The sequence below is a fragment of the Drosophila takahashii genome, chromosome 2R, assembly GCF_030179915.1.
Source record: "Drosophila takahashii strain IR98-3 E-12201 chromosome 2R, DtakHiC1v2, whole genome shotgun sequence".
NCBI classification, from domain to species: domain Eukaryota; kingdom Metazoa; phylum Arthropoda; class Insecta; order Diptera; family Drosophilidae; genus Drosophila; species Drosophila takahashii.
In genome coordinates this window covers 25,498,685-25,522,513 of record NC_091679.1, presented here as the reverse complement: position 1 = coordinate 25,522,513, position 23,829 = coordinate 25,498,685, and the positions used below count along the sequence as shown (strand labels likewise).

The window sequence follows — 23,829 nt, the reverse complement described above, 5'->3', positions numbered from 1 at the left end:
GCCAAAAAAAGTAACAAAAACCGTTAAATGTGGCAAAAATGCAAATTTTCCCGCTTGTGGCCTCTTGGAACTCCTCTTCTTTCTTTTCTTCTCCCTGATCCCCTGGCCTTTTCTGCTTCTTCCTGGCTGGGTCGCTTGACCTTTTGTTTCTCGCAAACTTTGCCATTACAGGGTATTGGTGTAGTATATTAGTTGTATTAAGTGTAATGGAAGATATTAATAATTATATTTAAAGCGTAAAGCGGCTTTCTCAAAATTGTTTCCAATGATATAAAATCTTTTAAATAAATGGTTTTTCTAAAAATTATAAATGCATTTTAAATATAACCATGGGCACTCCTGGCTAATCTTTGTTAAAAAACTAACTGTTTTGCAGAATGGATTAAGTCATTAACATCTCTAAATTAGCTTTGCAATTAAAATTAACGTCTTTTACATGTATAGGCCATTTGCCATTCGACTCCTTTTGCATGTATTTCGCGACTGCCATGAATGAAAACATTTGCCATCGCGAATTTGGCCTGAAGCGTTTGGTGGGAGCAGGTGGAAAGAGCACTGAAGCCCCTTCTTCGGGGACGCAGAGAGAGATCTTAGCCGGCATCTCGATCGTTTGGCGTTAATAGTTTTGTTGCACTCGCACCGTCTCGTTCTGGCCCCGGGCTCTCCATCTCACTCCCTCGACCGCTTTGGGGGCATATTTCCATGTTGATGATTAAATTGCGATAAATTTTAAGCAAATTGCATTTCGTGTACAACAAATTGCAGAGGCGTCGATGCTTTTGTTGCTTTTCGTTTCGGTTTTCCTGGCCTATAGATCCTATCGATGATGGTCCACAGATCGTAGGCGTTACGGTAATTTCTAAGGTGAAAGCTGCTCAATATCCCCTTACCACCGTAGTTTTATGCTGTGCAATCTATAATATATATTTCACAAGGTAGTGATACTTAAAAACTTATAACTTTAGTAATATCAATATATTCCACTTTATAATCACACTTATTTTGACATTTAGTTATAGCTTCATTGAAATAAAAATGTTGTAAAGAGAAAACCATTGTCTTTACAATTCACATCAACATGCCAAATTTCATATCGATCGGATGAACACAGTGATTTTAACGGGATCCTTTGAAATTTCACACTGTCTGTCGCCTTAAAGTATGCAATGATTTCTATAAAACGAGGGATTTGGCTAAATTTTGCATCCTTCCGATATCGAGTCAAAAAGTCCTCATTTAAAATCCTATCATAGTGGACGTACGATGACCATCGCTCTGGACATTATCGGGAATAAATCAAATAAAAATCCACACACATGTCACATGACAGAGAGGCAAGACGGAGACCGCAAGAGAGATAGAGAGAGAGCGAGGGGGAATTGGTAAATTGCATGCGATTGAAATTGAATGGTTTAAACGGTCATTTCAATGGCTGCAATTTAACAAGCCGTAATTAGTTGATTGTTGTACCAAATAAACTTAAATCAACAACAACTGACAATTGACATTTGCATGGAGGAGCGACGGTTAAATTGAAAGGACCCGCCAAAGAGCCCCCTCTCCTTCCCTCTCTTTGCCTCGTACATAAATAAACAGGCGTTACAAACTGCTTGCTCACACACACAGGCGAGCTTTCCCTCTCCCTCTCGGCAACACACACGTCAGCCTTGTCGGCCATATTGTGTCAGTCTGTCTCGCTCTCTCGCTCGACCGCAATGTGTGCTTTGTGCTATTTATTAACCTTTTATTTAATGCTATTTGCTTAAGCGTTCTGCAACGACAACAACAAAGAACACGAGCAACTGATGACAGACCATCGCCTTGCAATTACCCCACTCCCCCCCTGCCATTTGCCGTCTCGCTCTTTGTGTCGCCGCACTCCTCGCACTTCAATTACAGTGTGTGTGTGTGCCAGTGTTTGTGCATGTAATTAGGTGATTGTCAGTTCAGTTCAAATGTCGCGTTTTATTTATTTGCATTGGGTCCTATTCGCTGGGGGAATTGAAATTGAATGGATAGGTAAGTGTAGGAAAGAGTATAGGAAAAGGGTTATATTCTAAAGCAAACCACAAGACATGCACTTCTTTGAAAAAATGGTTTACAATTCTAAAGAGAAATAAATGGTATCTGAGAACAGGAAAAAATAGGGTACTACTCTTGAATATAAAAACTGTTTAAATATACAAATTTCTCATGCATTAATATTTTTTAATTATACGTTCTTAGTGTTTTGTTCATTAGTAATTTTAAACACTCTGATTTTCACCCGTTTTTAATAACCCTTAAATGTCGTAAATTTTTTATAAGTATTCCACCATTTATTTGTAAACCACCTTATCGTTTTAAACTGACAAATCAGTGGCCCTCCCCTGGCATGTTCGGTATTTCCTACTTATTAATTTTCCTCGAAAACTTTTCCACTGCTAATTGGCTGTTACGCACCACCCCTTGGTAAACCCCCTTCTTTTAACCCCCAACAACCCCAATGGCATCTGCGGGCCAAGCCCAATCGATTTCCATGGCGAGTTGAAAACCATTTAACTGTCAATTAAATACAATTTCCACATGCCTGTTATTGATTTTTCTCTCCAAACTGTCGACAAGTGGAACGAAGTCGGGAATCGAGAAATGGTATAATGGAATGGGAGTTTGACTGCCGACTGACGACGATGATAATGATGGAGGTGATAATGATGATTACCGCTGTCGTCACGTGTTAATTGCAATTAGAGCAGCACGCTCTCAAACGAATAAATTATGCAAATTTCAATTGAGACAAGAAATCGAATTCAGTCAAAGCAAAATCAAATCCAATCACAACACACGTCAAAACCAAATTGCGCAAGCCGAATGGCAAAATATTAATTTGCGCAACCCATGTTAGATATTTGTTGCTCGAATTCGTTTTTTGTTAACTTATGACACAGCCATGTCCATTGTTTGCTAAACGACATTAGACAAACTGGCCGCAAAATCACAACAATTACGGTCTCCACAATCCACATCCAATCCCCAGTCGCAACATAATAACTGCTACGATTCGATTAAAAGATCAGCTCGAAAATCAGCGAATACAAACGCAAACAGCGACAAAAAGCGGCAAATGCAGTTCAACAGAGTTGCCACTTCATGGGATCAGAAAAAGCCAGATCTGTAAGGATTATATTAAAAGCGCCAGACCCAGCGATTAAATGGCCAAGTAGGCAACACCGCAGTCCTATGAGATTGACAATGAGAGCGGTGAAGCTAACGAGGGCCATCGATCCTGTTAGCGGGCGAGAAAGAGAGTACCAATCCGAATCCGCGCTCTGTTCTGTTTCTGTTCTTCTCATGTTGCTCGTTTGTAAGCTACATACATTTTTGCGCTTCGTCCGACAGCAGCGGCAGAGCCTCGGAGATCAGGCTTCAACTCTGGGTCCCCATTCTTATTCCCCAGCTCAGTTCACTTAGCTACTGAAAGCTGGAACAGGGCTGAACTCAAGGATCTAAAGGGGATAAATGGAGATCTTGGCTTGATTGGTCGTGGGAATCATTGAAAACTGTTGATTTTACAATCATCTTAAGTTAGGTTCCTAGAAATACATAGAATCATATATTAGCTTCCAACAAATAAACATAAGATCAGAATAATGGAAAATTTAGATGGCGCCTGAGCAGGGATTCCTTAAAGATCTTTGAATAGGCCAGAACTGGAAATAATGGAAAAGTTAGGTGGCGCCCGAGCAGGGATTTCTTAAAGGCCAGTGATTTGTGTAGGTAAAATTGAACATACTAAATCAAATTGGCGCCCGAATAAGAAATCATAAAGCAATTTTCCACAGAAAAATTGCTTCAGAAAAAACACCTTAACTCTAATGAAGTGGCGCCCGAGCAGGGACCTATTACTCAAACATATTAAAGACATTTAGAATTCAATGATTTGAAACATCTAGTTTTGAAAAAGTCCTTAAAATAAGTAAAAATATAACAAAAAATTTGTTTTAGCGCCCCATCCTTCTGATGTTTGAATCCGCTCCCTGAATCTTACTCTCTGTCTGCCTGACTGAGCAGCTTCATTGGCGTTTCTTGCGCTGCTGCTGCGCTTTGTTTAAATAAAAGCCTCTTTAAGTTTATCTATTGCCGCGCATCTAAATTGTGTGCCTAGTGGGGAGTTGTTAGGGGGCGGGTGGGGTGGCTGTTGCTTCGGCTCACTCACTGCGATTATGCTATTTGTTGTTGTTGCTGCCAAGGCCTGATGCTGTGGAGGAAGAGAGAGAGGTAGATATGGAGGTCTTGTAATGTTTTGCCGGCGCGCTTTGCTCTTTTGTCGTTGTCGTTGTGTTGTCGTTGTTACTTATTGCTTGCGTTGTAGGCTTCATGTTTTGATTGTATTTATTTTAGTTTGAGTAACTTTACTGCGATGCTTTTTGTTGCTTTTTCTGGCTTTCGGTTGCCGTCCATTTCTGATGAAGATTTTCTGCGCGATTAACTAGCGAGATCGCCTTACGCTCCGCGGCGTCTTTTATGTGAAAAGCGTTTCGTGCGCGGCTTTAATCATGTCTCCTCTTCGGCTGGAATCTTCAGGAAATGACTGGGGCGAACGGGGAGCTGGCGGGGGAATTTGGTTTGCTTTTCAGACATTTTGAGCAATTGCGTTTAATTTTATTCATAATTCGTGGTCTTGGGTTACAGCAGTCGAACTTCTGTAACTCAAACAGCCATTTAGCACATCAAAATTTAAGGCATTGACTCACGCAAATAATGGTAATGATCGGTATGGGGTAATGATCAAATCTTCAAGCAAACAGTATTCAGCTCTTCAAATGGAAGGTGAAGGAATAGAAGCTTGACTGTAGGTCTTCTATGTTCAGTATTTTTCTCTTTTCCCTTTACATTCCTTCCTCCTAATCGCTGTGTATAATTGTTTCTTTTGTCGAGGGCTGGAAATTAAGCCTGATTAATTCGTTGGTCGGGGGCTATACTATCGTTGTGTCGGCATCTGGCACTCGCTGCTTTGTAATGCTGCAACAAAGTTATTAAACTGGCTTGGATTGGTTTGCATTTCGGGGCGTGGTTCCACCGATCCGACCCGGCGCGATAATAAAGCGTGGACAGCCCGAAAACCTCCATGATCCGGGGCTTTATGGGTTCAACAGCAGCGATAAAAAGATCGCTGGAATTCCGATATTTTATGACCAATCTGTCGGCGATAACGGGGTAAAGGTGCAACTTTGATGGTCGATTTCAGATATGAAATATGATCCATTAACCACTCTGGACATAACCGCTAAAGAGCTCTGCGGCGAGATACTGCAAATTAATGCAGCCCTCCCTAGGTTTCTTTTCGTTTTCAACTATAACTAAGTTTTTCTGATTTAATTAAAAGAGTGATCAGCATTCCCTACACAAACTCACTTTAAGCGAGACAAACCCGTTTTCACCCCACACATGCCGCACAAAAAATGTCACAAATACTTGAAAGGAAAGCTAAATACAGATTTATGAGCACAAAGCACTGCAACAATGCAATATGTTGGCCAATTAGACGAGCCCAAAGCATACGCATGTCCATTTGTCAGGGGTGGTAGTAAGGGCACTCATGGGTAAACTGGAGATATACACTCATAGAAATTTTTACCTAAATACTAGAAAAGTCGCCCTAAAACCGAGGTCGCCCTAAAACTACGGAAAATTTTCTTATTATACGGGTGGCTAGCCCTAAATATACGAAAAATCGCCATGGAAAATATTTTTTAGGGTTAGTTTTTTCAAAAAGGTAAATTTGTCCTGTTTTTTAGGGCGAATTTTTATGAGTCGACTCCAAAAGTTATTCCTTCTTTTTATGGCGAAATCGCCCTAAAACGTTGAACAAAATAGCAAAAAAAATGTTCTGAAATTGCCCTAAAAACAAGGAAGAGTCAGACGAAATTTTAAGACGCAGTTAATGGATACATATGTAATGCATGTGTGTATGTGTGTGTGGTTGACAGGTCAAAACAAGTGAATGTGTGTGTATATTAGGTCGGACCTTTTTCTTCTTCTTTGCTACTTTTCGTCCGTTGCAGTGGCAAGGGTGTGGGTAGAAAGAGTTGCATTGTCTAGCCTTTGTCACAATTTTTCGGACGCTTGGAAGTGAATGACGTGTTTTTGAGTAACTATTTGTTTGTGAGAAAGTAAAAAAATGGAAACGGTATTAAAGGACCTGGGAGGCGATGCTTTCTCTGGAATTTTTTCTGGTAAGTACATACATATATAAATGTGCAATTTGAATATCAATAAGTTATTGAATTTACATATCTGTAACAGAACGAAAATTCAGCATTGAAACTTTAAAAAATTTGACTTGGGAGCAGCTACGAGGTGAAATTCCTGTGGAGCTAGTCGGCCCAGCAGTAGAATTTTTTAAAAAATTGGAAATGTGGCAAAACAAAGTAAGAAAATTAATAAGAGTATACATATGTATGTATGTGCATATGTAAACAGTGTTTGAGTCAAAAAGATGATGCAACAGAACACACACATACATATATATCTATACCGCATGCACAAATGCATATTCAAAAACAACCCCCAAATTTCTAATGCGTCATATTGTCAGCGGTCGAAATTTGTTTGTCGGTTTTTTTTCTAGAAGTTGCAGTAAATGCAATCGCACGCTAAATGAAAATTGTGTGTGTTGGTTGTGCATTTTTAAAATCATATCTAAAAATTTGTTTTCTTTAAAAGGACGACGTTAAGGCTATTACGGATCCCGAAAGAAGTGTTTGCGTACCTCGAATTATAGCAAAAAGCAGAAAAGGGAAGCTAATTCTCAAGCACTTTTCAGAACTTAAAACTCTTAGCTCCCAATTAAGAAAAGATTTAAGTTCTCTAATATGCGAATATTTACTCGGAAAAGAGTTTAAGGCAAGGCAAAATTTGTTGGAGGACATAGCCAACCAAATTGCGGAACTTTTTGAGTCTGAGACGGCTGTAAGTAAATGTAACACAGTTAAAAATATTAAAGTAAAACATTTTGGTAACTTTTTAGGACACATACTTCTTAAGAATCAAAGGAAAGAAACCATGCGGCTTACTGTACAGCCACTATTACAACATTAAAGCCCGGTATAGCAGTGCGAAAAGCCGAAAACTTCTTCCGAAAACTAAGGAAAACGAGTGTCCAAATCTGCAATTGCCTCCTATACAAGGTAAGTAATTTACCTTTGTAGTGCTTACATGTTAACTTTCATATATTGATAAATAATAGATGAAGTCGAGTTGGCCTTGAATTGGCTCAAATTTAATATTGAGCCATTCGAGTCTGTAATAACCCACTGGAACTCCACATTTCAATGGAGATGCGATTTTCTCAAGTCGGATGCCAATCTTCTCGAGGTATTTGAAGAGTTTCCAATTTTATCTCAATCCTTTGGATATAACCTGGTAAGCTCTAAAAGACTTTTGTAAAATCGTTTTTTCCTAACATAAGTAAATAATTTAGATCGAGAACGACTTCGAGCTAATACATCCAGCTTCCGCAAACCTCTTTTCGAAGAAGTGGGACGACTTCAAGGTAAAAATTGTTCCCCTTTTAAGAGGGAAGGTAAAGGAGCTACAGACAATAAACCTGCTCAAATCGTTGGAAAACAACTCCGAAGGTATGTGCTTTTTGTTTTTTTTTCTATTCCCATTCAATAATTAGACTTTTCCAATTTAAATAGACATACAATCAACTTTATTGTGGCTTGCGATCCACGCAGTGTTGGTGCCAACAACCAGAACAAAAAAGGACGGCGGGAGCAAGAGCGCGAAGCTCACCATTGAAGACTCGCGAAGCCGTTTCCTGGTTTGGAAGGCTACTGTTGGTGAACTGCAGACCCATTTAAAGGCATTAACGGAAAACTACTACACCGGAAAGCAGAAACTGCAGCCATTTATCTGCGCCGTGGGATCGACCCCGTATGACCTTGGTGAATTTGCAATTTACCTCTCAGGTGTTTTTTATAAAATGCCAAGTTTATTGAAAAGCATTGAGGTGTGTTTTAAAATATTTTTTGTTTTGAACCTCGAGTTCCCACCAGAATGTGCTTTGGTATGGACATTGATACAAAAACTGTTTTTCGAGATTAACCTAGAGTCAGATAAGAAAAGTAAAGCCCTTTCGGAACTCTTGAACGACTATCGAAATTTAAAACTGTAAATATTTTAGATATTAGTTTCCATTTATTATATTTTTTTTCTGTTTTGACATACTTTGAAGTTTAGATGTTAGTTGCATTTCTCTATTTTTTTATTTTTTGACATATTTTGAAGTTTAGTTTTTAGTTTAATTTATCTTCTTTTTTTATTTTTTGACATATTTTGAAGTTTAGTTTTTAGTTGCATTTATCTTATTTTTTTTATTTTTGGCATAGGTTTTAATTTACATTTATCACATTTTTTTAAGTTGACTTAGGTATTAGTTCAGGTATTAAATTTTTATCGTATTATTTGTATTATCATATTACATATTCTGAGTACACGACAGCAGACTTAAAGTCTTTAAAAGAATGCATACAGTTTCACAATAGGGAGTACACCGTTCTGTTTAATGATTCGCTAAAACCCAAACACCATTTTCTGAACCATTACTTCCAGATCGTTCAAGAGTCAGGGCCAGTCAAGCACTTATGGACATTTCCATTTGAGGCAAATCATAAGAGATTGAAAACTTACACCAAAAATATAACATCTCGTAAAAATGTTATTCTCTCTTTGGCCAAGAAAATGTGCATAAACTTTGCGGATTTTGTGCACACTTTTGAAGTCCAAGATGTAGTTTTAAGCAAATCGGGGTGCCTCAGCCATAGTTCCTTGTACAGCAATGAAATTGCTAACTTTATTTCAAGTACTGAAAATATAACTTGCCATGTATAAGCAAAGCTGCGAAACATAATTTACAAAATAGGTTTCATTTTATATGGCTACGAACCAGATTTTAAAGCATTTGAAATAAAAGAAATCTGCTCAATCCAAAATAAATTATTATTTCTATGTATGGAATTAGAAGTTAAATATGATAGTCATTTAACTAGCTATGAAATTATTAAACACTCAGTATTTAGCGTAATAAATTTAAAAGACTTAAAATTTCCTCCGGCGGAAGCACACATGCTAATGACCAAAAAATACATAAAGCCTAAGCATTATTTTTAAGATCAATGTAATTAGCAATGTAAATAGCAATGTTTTAGCAATAAGAATAAGTAGAAAATAAAATATTATAAGTAGTAATACAACAATTATAAATTGTGTAAATAACAACAAACAAAAATATAAAAAGAAAAAACAAAAAAAAATATATTGAAATCGTATTTTTATTAATGAAAAATGGCCGTGAAATTTTGGGGAGCATTTTACATATTTTAGGGCAATTCGCCTATAAATCCACAGAAAACGCCCTAGATTTATGAAAATCTGCCTTTAATTTTAGGATATTTTTCCTTATTTCTAGGGCAATTCGCCCTAAAATCCAGAAAAACACCCTAGATTTATAAAAAACTGCCTTTAGTTTAAAGGTATTTTTTCCGATTTCCAGGGCAATTCGCCTATAAGTCCAGAAAAATCGCCCTGGATTCAAAGGAAACTGCCTTTAGTTTAAGGGTCTCATTTCCTATTTTTAGGGCAATTAGCTTTGAAAATAGAAAAATCGCCCTAGATCTACAAAAAATCGCCCTAAATGTGTGACAAATTCACCCGTATTTTTAGGGCAATTTGCCCTAATTTTGTTGCCTAGTCGCCATTGACCCCCGTTTTAGGGCGATTTTCCTTGTTTTTAGGGCGATTTTACCGGAAAATTTCTATGAGTGTATATTACCAAACTTTGTGAAAAAAAATTAATTTAAACTTGCTAATTACAATGCTAAAAAAATAAATTCAAGAGATAAGAAACATTTTTTTGCACTTTGGTCTTGAGCTTACCTTGGGATTCTCAAGTTTCTACACATTGTATTTAATACAAATCAATATAATTTATTACTTGAAATCAAAGAAATACCTGTGATTTTTTCTAAGAACTTGTTCTAGTACATTGATAATAGCTCATTTGATCCTGAAGGTCCGAGTTTATTTACTCCTTATTAAATATTTTGATACACTCTTTAGAAGTTTTTGAACTAGAACAAAAATAAGGTTCAGTACCCCGATCCCTGATCACGTCAACCCCCTTCAATGCCTTTCAACCTACGCCTATGATTAAGCATATGCAATTGCACATGTATTGGTATTCATTTACGCAGAACTATCATCAATGTTGTCCGATGGGATGTGTGAAGGCAAAACGACAACAAACAATAAAACGGCGACAAAAAAGCATCAAAAGCAATTATGAAATCACGGCAGATGTTGGGGCAACAAAAATTGTGGTGGTGATTTATAAAGCGCAGCTAACAACAACAATGACATCAAAAAGCGCAAAAATTTTCGTTGTATCGGGGGGCAACAACAAAAAGTATAAAGAAACGAAGGAGCGAGGGAGACGGGGAAGCTGTGGCATGTGTTGTACATAAACGTACACACACAGGCCAGTCCGCCCATATGTGTGTGGGTATATAAAGCAGGACGGAGGATGCCAGCAAAAAAGGACTGCAGATGCCAGACCGCAAGAGGTGACCGAAGGGAGGGGCAGAAGAAGAGGGCAGCCTACATAGAGTGAGATTTACGACTTAAATGCTGCAGCGCATAATCAAAACGACAAGGCGCAGATGGAAATGGAGTGGAGTTCTTATCCCTATTTTCGTTTTCTTCACTTTTTCCCCGAGCGACGACGCACTTAATTAACAAATATACAAACACTTAACATAACCTCAACTGACAGGCGACAGGCCGTGCGTGCGAGCGGGACAACCGTAGGGCACGCCCCGCAGCCGCTGATTGGATGTTCGAAAAGCCAGAGCGGGATGGAGAGTGGGAGAGAGCGCGAGCGAGAGAGAGTTCTCCTCTCGGCCGCTCTCAGCTGTGCAGCCGTCTCGCTTTGCTTTCAGTTCGCGAGAGAATCACTTGGTCGGCGGTTCGTAACAGCGCACGTTACGTTTTTAACGGGCGAGCGGATTAACGTCGGTATCGATAAGTCTATCACCCAAAATCCAATTGTCAATCGAATCGGAAGCGCCTATCTTTTGCCTATCGGAGTGATCACTTTGTGGTTGGGGTTTTTTGATGATTTCTGGCTGCCTTGAAATGCCGTCGGCTTTTGGTGTGCCCTGTGAACTTTTAAGCTGAAGATCCAAGCTCTGAAAACTGATGTCCACCTTGGCCAGCAGCCGACCGCCCCCGCTCAAGCTGACAATTCCCTCCTTGGAGGAGGCAGAGGACCACGGAGGAAGGAGCGGCCAGGAAGTGGGTGAAATGCATCCGGATTGCCTGCCCTTGCCGTTGGCTCAGCCAGGCAATTCACCGCAAGTGCGGGATGAGGAGGAGGAGCTGATGCAGGCGGAGTGCGAGGAGCAGCTGAACATAGAGGACGAGGAGGATGAGGCCGAGGAGGAGGGCCTGCACGATCTGGACCTGGAGGATCCTGCCAGCTGCTGCAGTGAGACCAGTGTGCTGAGCGTGGGCCAGGAGCAGTCGCAGGCTGCCCAGGCAGCACTGTCCGCCCAAGCTCAGGCCAGGCAGCGGCTTTTGATAAGCCAAATCTACCGACCGTCGGCTTTTAGCAGTAGCAGTATCACCTCTACCGTTCTGCCGCCCAGCGAAGGTCCGCCCCTGACTCCCGAGGAGCTCCTGCAGCAGCTGCCGCCCTCCACGGGGAGCACCTTCCAGGAGGAGTTCCTGCGTAAGTCACAGCTCTACGCCGAGGAGCTGATGAAGCAGCAGATGCATCTGATGGCCGCTGCCCGGGTAAACGCACTTACCGCAGCTGCAGCGGGAAAACAGCTGCAAATGGCCATGGCGGCAGCAGCGGCAGCCACGGTGCCCAGCGGCCAGGATGCACTGGCTCAGCTGACGGCCACTGCCCTGGGACTGGGACCAGGAGGAGCTGGAGTCCATCCGCATCAGCAGCTGCTGTTGCAGCGGGACCAGGTCCATCACCATCATCACATGCAGAATCACCTCAACAACAATGAAAACCTACACGAACGCGCTCTCAAGTTCAGCATAGACAACATCCTAAAGGCGGACTTTGGCTCCAGGATGCCCAAAATCGGTGGATTGAGTGGCCATGTGGGTGGCGGCATTACTGGTGGCGGCATTACTGGGAGCGGTAAAACTTCTGCAGCTGCCAATGGCACTAGGAATCCCCTGAAGGTGCCCAAGAAATCAGGAAAGCCCTTGAATCTGGCTCAAAGTAACGCCGCTGCCAATTCGAGCTTGAGCTTCTCCAGTTCGCTGGCCAACATTTGCAGCAACAGCAATGATTCCAATAGCACCGCCACCAGCAGCAGCACCACCAACACCTCGGTGGCACCAGTGGATCTGGTCAAGTCGCCACCACCAGCCGGAGGAGCAGGAACCACAGGAGTGGCAAGCAAATCTGGCGAGGATTCGGGCACTCCAATCGTTTGGCCGGCGTGGGTCTACTGCACCCGCTACAGCGATCGCCCCAGCTCAGGTGAGACCTTGTTCTTTCTTAGGAAATTAAATAGGAATTTATAAAAATTGTGTTTAAAATGTGCTTTGAGTTAAAAGAGTTAATATTATAGTGTGTAAGTCTTAAAGGGGTTATAGTATATTTTGAATAACGCTGAAATTATGCTTTAAAGATTTTTTCCCTTAAAAGAAAACATGTTCATAACCTTATATTATACATTTTTAATATTATCAAATATAATAAAAATCTGTTTTGTATTAAACGATTTAATATAACGGTATGAACATTTAGTATGGACATGTTAGCCACTGTACTTTATAATTGTATAGCAAAATTTTAAGAAATTTAGTTTTTAAGCGAACCCAAAATCCGACGGCTCAATACAGAAGCTCAAGAACTTTTAAGTTTGGTTAAAAAGTATTTAAATTTAGCTTGCAGAAAATAGGATGGTATTTCATCTTTTCCCAAATTACTCAATGTTTTAGTGGCCATTTCCTTCAGTGCCAGTGCAGCACTCACTCTCCCGTCCAAAGCCAAAAACACACTCGAGGAGACGAGTTGTTGAGTGGTGGCTCATAAAGCGGTTGTGCAAACAAGCGACAGACACCACAGAGCCAAACCACAGCAACCCACAGCTCATTAGTTTGCCAACCACCGAAATAGTGAGTGAGAGCGAAAAGGAGGCGAAACACTCACCCCGAACTGAAGTGTCTGCTCGAGTGGTTTTCATGTCCTTATGGCTTACGTAACATAACTTAAGCTCATTATGCCCTCGCCCCCAACCCCTTTTTGCATGTGCTCGTGTGTGAGTGCGTATGTACACACCACCCCTTCCCTTCCCATCGAGAGCAACCCTAAAACAACCTCCCAGCAATCATGGCACTCTCATGAATTTAGTTTATGCCACCGCAGGGAATTCGTAATCGTTTGCCTAATAATTTCATGGGTTTCATTTTGGGGGGGGGATGGAATGGGTGGGTGTACTCCATATGCTGGGGAGTTCGTTTATGGGGTGTCTTATTGCTGTTTGAACAAGCAATTCAGATTCCTTGATAGTTTTTGGTTAGTCCCCTGGAATCCCTGGTAAATCCATGGATCATGTGGTTCAAGTGGTGAATTGAGAGTGATTTAAGGGGGCCAGTTGATTACCTTTATAAGGTAGTTATTTATCTGTCAAGAATTTCTGAATCTCTACTCAATTGAAATGATTTAAGAACTTATAAATCTAGATTTTATTACGGATTGTAGATGTTATAAATCACTATTTTATTACGTTTAAAAGCTCACTAGAATTGAATTATTCGGCTATTATTTAATTATTGAATTAGCCATAAATGATCATATAACTGCGAGAGTTACTTCATCTTCAACGAGTTAACTTTAATTGCTTTATTAAGTATCATTTGATGCAATTTGTTAGATTAAAAAGCTCAGCCATTTAAGCTCTAACGACAGTTTTAGCCAATTATCCACACGTTTTATAGATATAACTTACAAATATAATGTCTTACCCATTATTCAACTATCAAAGTTTTCAAAAGTGCTTCCCGTGGTAATGGAACAATTGTTCTGTCAAACTTTTATATTACCCAATTTTCCACAACTTACAAGCTTGGCCCAAATAAACTCGAATACGTATAATTCCTTGGCAATTTACTCATTACAATGATGGATGTCAAACCCATAATTATTTAGAGAGGGTTCCAAAGGCAGGGAGTCTCGTAACTGAATCCCCAAAAACGAATTTCGAGTGCATAAATCTACGCTTTTGGGTGGGTTTTGTCGCGCTCGCTAATTAACTTGAAACGATTTTTTTGTTGCTTAGTTCCCTCTCCAAACAGGCTGTCCCTGTCGCTCCGGGTCGCCTGTCTCACTCGCTCCGGGGTTTTAAGGTGTGTTTATTGTTGTGGCTTTTTCATTTTCTCAGTTTCATTTTTAGGTTTTTTTCCAAGCTCTTTTTTTTGTGTATAAATTTAGCGTGACTAAAACGAGATCTCGATCGCAGTGCGGTTCCATAATTTGAATGAATGTTGTAGGCGATGGCGTCGTTGTCGTTGTTATCGTTGGGCCTCCGATTCGGAAACGTTTTCGGAGTGCCTATATGCTATATGCTATATGGAGTTGGCTTGTGGCTGGTGGCCCACTGCAGCTGCTATGGCAAACAATGATTTAGCGTGAGATTTGGCCCAGTCAGCTACAAAATCGGCGAATTAAAATGCCAGCCCAGTGAAAAAGTCATAAATTTGTTGCTTTTGAAAAATTACTGTGGCGGGTGAGGGAAACAAAATATTAAAAGTTTTTATAATCCCCAACAAAGGTGTTAATTTGACAAATTAATGCAACGTATTCCGTGTGCGCGTAGGCGATTAAAACAGTTGCCAAAAACGTACATTCGACAACAAATTAGTTAATTGCATTTAACGGCCATTTGTGGTCCACATGATATATGGCAAACATATGGGAAGCTGTCGAGCTGCAAATACGTAATGCGTATGTACATATGTGCCGTCTATTTTGTGCGCCATTTTCGATGCAGATTAATGGCATTATAATAAAACCACGAACAGCTTTTGATAATCGATACAAGATTGCGTTTAATCTTAAAAATTGCCAGGCCATATTTTATGGATTTTATTGGCGCACAAGAGGGTGTGGCAAATGTTCAATTCACCGTTTGCATCTAGCAATTATGAATGCTGTATTTTATGCGATCTAGGGGATTAATCAAGATGGCCATTAACCCATTCGATGATCAAACGGAATAATATATGAACGAACGGATAATGGTTACTGGCTTTAAACAAAAACCACATTAGCCGAATAAACTGAAACCATTAATTAATATGTAGCCTCCTTTGAGTTATTTTGTAAGGGCTACTGCACATTACAGTGTTATTTAAAAGTAAACTTAAAAAAAGTCCCCTTCTCATTTTGGTATATCATTAAAACCAACGTGAACAAAAAATTACAGCTTAACAGTAGAACTACGTTTAATTACAGGATATAAGGCATTTTATTTCACAAAAAAGTTGACAGGTTATAACCACTTAAAAGAAAATTATAAAAACCTAAAGCCTGCTTTTTAAGAATTTATTTGTGAGTAAAAAATATGAAAGATCAGTCATATGTTAGCCTATTTATTAAGCAAGTTATTTTTTAATCAGCATATACCCCAAGAAAAAATAAAAAAAATTAGTTTTAAACTCCTATAGACTCCCAGCACTCACCTCACTTTTCTAAGAACCCCCTTCTGACCTTTGCCAGCCGGTGGAAGTCAATTTTCGCATTTGTCCGGCACTTTGAGCCCATTTAACCAGTAGCTGAGACAGCGACAAGCGGGAAAATGGAACCGGGAAAGCGGGGCCAGCGGGAAAACGGCAGCGACAGCGATCGCCACTGAACCATTAAGTAATTTTCAATTTGCGCAGAAGACGCGTCCCGAACCGCCAGAGAAACAGAAGAAGAAACAACAACAATGACAACATAAACAAACGAATTTCAATTACACCGGCCTGCAATTACCCCCCTCCTCGGAGGCCTCCGATTTTCTCATCTCTGTGCTCTTGCCGTTGGAAAATTGGTGGAAAAGTATCCTTTCCTGCGCTGCCTTTGCATGTTCTAAATGGAAAATTTACTTAGGAAATTGCTCTAAACAAAAGTGAGGAAGGGGGCAAAAGAAGCATTTGAGTGCAGGTCAACTGAGGTCTTTGATAAGTGAAAAGTTATGAGCGATTTTCTAATAGGTGATAATACGCCTTAGGAAAAACAGTGTTTTTTATTAAATTGATCTAGTAACTGAAATGTTTGCCTCTGGTGGTGATTGTCAGCCTTGTTCCCATTGAAATTTAAATGGCGCCGCTGGTTGCCTAAAGTGATTTCAAATAAAATGGCAAGAGACTGAAAATAAACAGGCAATTCAATCAAATCCTAATGGGGTGATATTACATCCACCCATATACCTGCACTCTACTCACAATATCTTTTAATGCATGCAATTGGGCCAATTTGAGCCCGAATTAGGGAGAGCGCGTATAGCCTGAAATTATTATTGGCAACCATCAAAGAACTCAATCAATGATAGGAACACGAAAAGTTTCTTAGCCAAAACGATTTTACGTCTCAAGTGCGCAATTTGCGTTGGAAACGCAACAACAACACCGAGAACCACGTTGTTTATGACCCAAATGCATTCATAAATATGCGAGGCTGTCACGTCATATGATAATCACGATATCCAGCGCCTCAAGAGAACTTGGGGAACTTACATACTTACATACTTACACTCCCTTTGGCCGCCAAATTGAGCCATTGAGGAAAATACTTACCGGCTCATGTGCTAGCCTCTTTCCTGGCGAGCACTTTAAGAAAGTTCTATCCATGTGATTGGTTAGATGGGTGAAAACTATTTAATGAGTGTGCTTTAAGCGCTCACTCTATCACTTTTGTGGGTCAAAAGCAGTCATAACTCAGAGGGAAGTTACGCCGAGAAAAACATGGTTTTTGGATATGGTCAGCGGAAAAAAAACTGATATTAAAATAATGTAGACCTATCTATAAAACTATCCTCAAAACTGGAATATTCATTTCAGATCTTAAGCTAGTATACACTCAAAAAATTTTTTTTCCTAAATTTTAGAAAATCGCCATAAAATGAAATTTTTTCTTAATTTTAGAAAATTTTCTGAATTTTAGAAATTGTTTTCTTGAATCTAGGAAAAAAGACCATAAAAACAGAATTTTATGAAAAACCTTTCTAAAATTTAGAAAAATGATTTTTTTTTCTTAAATTAATGGTGTTTTTTCCTAGTTTGCTCTCCAAAAGTTTTCTTAAATTAATGGCGATTTCGCCATTAAATTAAGAAAAATGTACTTCAGCCCTTCCTATAATCTAGAAAGTCGCCATAAAAAATACGGTAAATTTTTCTAAATTTTAAGAATTTTTCTGAATTAAAAAAAAATGTTTTCTTGAAAACAAAAAAGTAGAATTAGAAAATCACCATAGATTTAAGAAAAACTTTTTGTATTTCTTTTATGCTTCTCACTCTTTCTTCGAAACGAAAAAGAAGAAGACAAGGGGTTAGTCCGCGGCGCGTTGCGACGACAGTTTTGGCGTATGTATGTATATGTTTATGTGTGTTTGTGCGTATGATCGAGAATTTTCTTGTGCGTAGCTGTAACTTTTATTGCGTTGTTGTTTTGGAAATGCAGTCTCTCGCGAGAGAGTTGCTTGCGTTGCGCTGCATTTTGAACCCTTGTGCTCAGTTTTGGATGAGCATTCAAAGTAATAAGTTTGTGTTGAGCCCATTTAAGAAAGTTAAAGTGCGATCCCTCTAAGAGGCAATTAATAGGTAAGCAATTTAAATAAATTTAAATATAAATTTGGTAAGTGTGTGAAAATTTATGGTAAGCAAAGGCCATACTATTGCAGGCCGCAAATACTATGCTTCTCTAATATTAATTTTTATTTTCGATTGCAGGAATAATTTCAATTTCAGGTATTGTTGATAATTTGGCAGTAAGTAAATTTTAATAATAGGTAATATATTAAATACCTACTTAATATTAATATTAATATTAATATTTTTTATCTTTTTTGTTTTCTTTTTTTTTTTGTTTAGGAACTTTTTATAATGTAATTTTTATCTTTTTTTGTTTTCTTTTTTCTTGAGGAAATATTTATTATCTTATTTTTATCTTTTTTGTTTTGTTTTCCTTTTTTGTTTAGGAAATATTAATAATTTTCTTTTCATCCTTTTTATGTTCTTTTCTCTTTCTTGTTTAGGAAATAAAATAGTAAAATAAATATGTATACATTTTATTAAAATAAATAAAATTTTCTGAAAATAAAAAAAGTCCTTTCTTATTTTAAGAAAAAAAATTCTATTTTCAAGAAAAGTACTTTCTGGATTTAAGGAAATTTTTCGCAATTTTATGGCAATTTTCCTTGATTTTAGAAAAGTATTTCTGCTTTTCAGAAATTTTTTTCTAAATTTTAGAAAATTCCTTTCTAAAAAATACGGTAAATCGCCATCGACTGAAATTCATGGCGAATTTCTTGATTTAATGGCGATTTCGGGCTGTTTTTTTTTTGAGTGTAGGACATCCATATTTTAAGCAAATATGCCCACTATATTGTAGGTCTTCGCTAATAACCTATTTATCCACTAACGATTCCAATCATTTTCAAATAAATATTTGTTCAAGACATACAATAATTAAAAACAGGGATGTAAGCAACTAATTAGTTAAATTGTTAAATATATTATTTAAATGTAAATTTAGTATGCCTCAATTAAACATGATCCATGGTATTAGATGTCATACTAACAATTAAGCAACACCACTTTAATTTCTAGTCCTTAAATGGCTGTTTTTCCTTCAGTGTAGGATGGGTGTTAGGTAGAAAAGGCAATGGCAATCAGACGCGGCGATTTATGAAGTGACAAAAATTAATTTCAACTGTTAACTTATCGCACAACCAACAAGCAACATACAACAACAATAGCAACAGCGACGCAACGGCAGCAACTGTAACAGCAACAGCAACAACAACAACAACTAGTAGCGCCTTTTAAGGCTTTGGCAACTGCAACTGCCGCAACTGGAAAAAGCAGCCATGCGCCTTGGTAATAAAACTGTCAGACCCGCAGCCCCAAACGCCCCTTGCCCCTAACTGAATGTTTTTTTTTTACTTTTTTTAAACCCGCGGCACGATAACAGCGGCAGCAGCGAAAAATGTCGTTTAAACTGTGACTGGACTGCTGACCGCATTTGGTTAATGTGAACTGAAACTGCTGCTGCGGACAGTTGCATTTTCTGCTCAACAGTTAATATGGCCTGAAATTGGGCATTGACCAGGCATTTTGTAATTGTTTCTGTATACCCTAAGATAGAGTGAAAAATCGAGGTAGATTGGGCATGACAAATGGTTGGAGAAGCGTCATGTTGGAGGCGAAACGGAAGATATAAAACTTGCATAAAGATAAAATTAAACTTCTCATTTTTATAGTAAAATGTTTTTGGCCGACAAAACATGCCATTCCTTTCTCCTAATAGCCTAATTTATGATTATATTAATTAAATTCCAAGTAAATGTACCAATCAAAGCAGAAAAACAGTTCTAATCACCTGACAGTTAGAGTGTTAAATCTTCGTTATCCATTATTCAACCCGACCTCCTCGGGTTCGCCCAATTTCACACTCAATAGACTGCGACCTGCTTATCTATCATTTGACTTGAGCCCCGTCAAACAGCGAAAAGACAAAAAGAGAAATATTAAAAATTCAGAAATTTCAATTTCGTATGTAATAGAAACCTCAAGATCACAACAATCAAAACTCAACAACGAGCTTAGGCCCGAAAGACCACCCATGTTGGCCGAAAAGCAAAGGCAAAAACAAACCGAAGCCGAAACAGAAACCGAAACTGAACAAAAATGTTGAATTAAAATGGAATGAAAGACAAGTTTCCGCATTTGGGTCTGGGATTTCATATTGTATAACTTGGGCATGGCATATAAAAATCATTTTTATAACTTCATTTGTGTTAATTTGAAAACGAGGCAACGGCGAGTCGTCTCGTCGCGGGGTGTGGAGATACATATTTACAGCTGTCAAAATATTTTCTACAAGCAAATGACTTCATTCATCAGGCAAATAATATTTCGAGATACGTGGGAGGTTCCGGAATGGGGCAGGGTCTCCCTTTTGGCATTCGGGCAGGCGGTCGGGCAGGCAGTCAATCAGTCAATCACTCGCAGCCAAATATGCATCAGGCAAAACAAACAAATAATCCCCATAAGCCTCATTATTATGACTGCAGGCTGAGGGGTACCCGTAAATATGTGGCTCTATACCACAGCCACAATGATAATTCGGATCGAGAACTCTGGGCTTCTATCGCAATCTAATTAAGCTTGACGGCCGACACACACACGAATTGTTGCTTTTACTTAATCGTTTATTTATTGCTCACACTCAGACTCGGCTTCAGTATTCTGTCACTAATAATGAGCTTATAAGCCCGGCCGATTCCAGTTGTGGTCATGTCTACCTACTCGATATGCGATTTAAATATTTCAGTAGATCGCTGATCTGATCAAGTTGAATTTGCGGTCGGCCAACCTTAATTGAACTCATTTTTCAGTTCGGTAGCTGACACTATTTTCAGTTTCAGATCCGTTGTAAGAACTTATCAATTAATTGATTAGAAAGTTTAAAGGTGTAGTTAAGATTAGGAGGAAAGATACACTTTTATTGGAAAAATTAGGAAGTGTATTTAGGAGGGAGAAATGTCTTAAATGCATTTAATGGCAGTTGTAAACTATCTATATATAAAACTACTAAAAAGTATAAGAATAAATGCATAGTTAACTTAGGAAAGTTCTAATTTACAATTTTTTCTAAATGTTCTTAGGTAGGTTTTTATTAAGAACTGATTTCTTCTCAAGTGACAACAAACAGATCTGGCTAAATAATGGTTAGGAGTTGCGATTAATTTCACTAGCAATAAAATTTGTATAATTTATTAATATATGTTATATTTATCAATATCTTTCCCAGATGCCCTTATTTTATATTTGAATTTCATCATAGCTTTACGTACTAGTAATACCTCCTCTTAACCCATTCCCTGCCCCCATCTGGTCTCTCTGGTGTTAATTGAAGCACATAACTCGCACCCAAGCTGGGTTTATGCCGCCGATGATCATCTGAGATCGGAGCCAAGGGCTTTTCGTGTGGGGAAATTTTGGTGACTTCCTTTGACAGCTCCAGCTCTCGGAGGGCCGGGAAGATGTTGATGTGGATGTCATACAGCATGACATGTCTGCAGGGATCGCTTTGATTATTTTATGTCAGTCAGTCACGACAGATATCCGAAGTCGGGGAATCGAAGTGCGTGTGTGTGGTCAGCCGCATTTGTCAAGTTTAATTGGGAAGCGAGTTGGGTTCCCTTGGTTTCACTTTTTCCCCAACCTAAACCAAAACAAAAAAAAAACCAAAAAAACACCAAAAGAGATACTTTGCATGCCCAGCGAGTCGCTGATGCTTCCCTTTATTTCAGACATATGTTTGGCGTCGGCGTCTTGGACGTCGTCTTATTGTTTGTTTATTACTTGTTTCGCTTTAATTACTTGTTCGTGATGATGACGACGATGCTGATGAAGATGGGGCCCGCAGAGAAATCGGATAGTCACACTTATTGGAATTACTGCTTCATTATCATCTCTAAAGAGTTTTGGCCAACTTTGGAGTGTTAGTGGGAAAACAAAAGGCAGTGTACTACGTACAGAAAACTGGTTCACCGATGGGGCCAAGTGGAGTGTGGAGTGGAGGAGCCCCAGCCATCAGCCGTCGAGTGTTGGGTAAATAATCAGTTTCGTTAGTTACTCCGCGGATAATTGAGAGATTCTAGCATCGTTCCAGGAAGCCTTTCAGCCACAAGGCGCCAGGGGGTTAAGGGGGTTTGAATGGGAAGAAGGCAATGTCAACTGGGGATCAGCTATTGTCTAACTTTTGATCTATATACGGAGGAGGCTTCCCCAACTCCAGAACTGAGTCACAAGAAAAGGATCGAGCCATCGAGCGAGCGCAGTGAGGGGAAGCCACTTGGAGGCCCCGTAACCCCCGCGTCTTTGTTCCCACATCCAAGTTGTTGTTCAGCGAGCCAAGTTCTCGGACCACCCAAGTTGACAGCGAACACGAACAACGCTTAAGCTTGTCCTGTACTCGCAGACCAACAGAAAGATACTCTGGAGATGGAGATGGAGCTGCAGATGGAGCTGAAGCTTCATCTTCGGATGGAGCCAGCCAGGCTGTGCTGCCTCACATTTTGGCCAAGGGGACCGAAGACGTCGTTCCAGTGCATACAAATAAATTTTATTAAGCAGTTAGAAACAAGCCTTAATGAAATGCACCACGAGCAGACAGTCCGATGTCTGATGGTCTGATGGGATGGGAGATGGGTGCGTGAGAATGTGATAAACGAATTGAAATGCCAGTGGAAGGAAGTGGAAGGAACCAATTAACGGATATACTGCAAATTAAAACAGTTGTAATATTCAGGTTTTGAAGGTTGAAAAATAAGCATTTATCATAGGGGTATAGTCTTTAAAAGTTACTTGAAGGTTTTTCGCTTAATATTCCGATAATATATGGAATGGTATATAATATCTGATAAATAAATTACACTCTTCGATTAACAAATCGATATTGCACATATCAAAAACCCCATCTCTAACTGCTTTTATCCTAAGCACTGGTGACTGCGTACTCAGATGATCCGATCGTTAAGTCTAAGCACAGGGAATGCGATTCAGGAGCGGATCCGATCTGGTTAACCAGTAGCCGCGATCAGTTGGACACAGCGGAGCTACTCAATTTGCCGGCCTTGCCAATGGCTGATGTTCGCCGGGTACCCCATTTACCGATTCTCAATTCTCAATTCTCAATTCCCGACTCGTGATCGTCGCGATCTTCGATCTGCGAACAGCCTCCACTCATCATCAGTTGACTGGGATCTGAGATCCGAGATCGTCGATTGTCGATGGTCGATTGTCGTTGGCCTGTTGCCGGTTTCATTGCGATTTATGTGCGTAATAATTGTGACAATCACAACAAATGCGAATCCGACTTCGGCATCGCTGACAATCGATGATAATGACGATGCTGATGATGCAGGAGGCAGCTTTATGATCACTTTTGTCATCATTACTGCCCTGGTGGCCAATTCGAGTTCATCTCGGGTAATTAAATTGCATTTCCCAGGGAATTTATGCGCCTTGGGGAAAAGCTTGAAAGAATTTATAGTAGTGAAATAAATTAGCTAAAGTAGGCTTGTAGGTAAACAGATAAATCAGGTGAATGAGAAATGGTTAAAGGAGACTGAAAAGATATCAGTTACTTTTAATAATTACGGATAAAATGAGATCATATTTAGAAATCAATAAATACAATTTATTCCCAAATCCCCCCGATAAATTCTGTTAACACTCGGTGATATCGTGTTATGAACCGATCCATTAGCGACAAATTATAGCACTCCACTCGGCTTCACTCAACCTCAAAAGATACGCAAACTTGGTGTGCGTGGAAACTCAATTGCCCGAGATCGAGATTGGTTAAACTGCTTCAATTGCTTCGGGGCGCACTCGCACATAGCCACCGATTTTGTTTTATTTTCGGTTTTTCTCAACGTTAAAAAAATGTGTAAAAATAAAAGAAACAGTGTCAATAAGATTGATGGCTCGAAGCTCTAGCCAGTGCCAGCTGACGAGTGTCCACCACGAGCTCATAGATAG

General features: G+C 39.3%; 2 protein-coding genes across 2 annotated transcripts in view; both read left to right on the top strand.

Annotated features, from left to right (window-relative positions):
* The first annotated feature begins 6,194 nt into the window (after positions 1 to 6,194).
* On the top strand, positions 6,195 to 8,800 carry LOC138912450 (uncharacterized). Its single transcript, XM_070213335.1, has 8 exons — positions 6,195 to 6,215; positions 6,286 to 6,410; positions 6,706 to 6,951; positions 7,010 to 7,169; positions 7,229 to 7,404; positions 7,463 to 7,619; positions 7,683 to 7,931; positions 8,599 to 8,800. The coding sequence occupies exons 2-8, from the start codon at positions 6,396 to 6,398 to the stop codon at positions 8,646 to 8,648; spliced, it is 1,053 nt and encodes a 350-aa protein (XP_070069436.1). The 5' UTR covers positions 6,195 to 6,215; positions 6,286 to 6,395; the 3' UTR covers positions 8,649 to 8,800.
* A 2,441-nt stretch (positions 8,801 to 11,241) lies between these two features.
* The window catches only part of LOC138912212 (homeobox protein invected-like), a 31,541-nt gene continuing 18,953 nt past the window's right edge, over positions 11,242 to 23,829 (top strand). The window contains exon 1 of the mRNA XM_070212088.1: positions 11,242 to 12,550. Within this exon, the coding sequence (XP_070068189.1) occupies positions 11,242 to 12,550 (1,309 nt within the window). The remainder of the gene's footprint in view (positions 12,551 to 23,829) is intronic.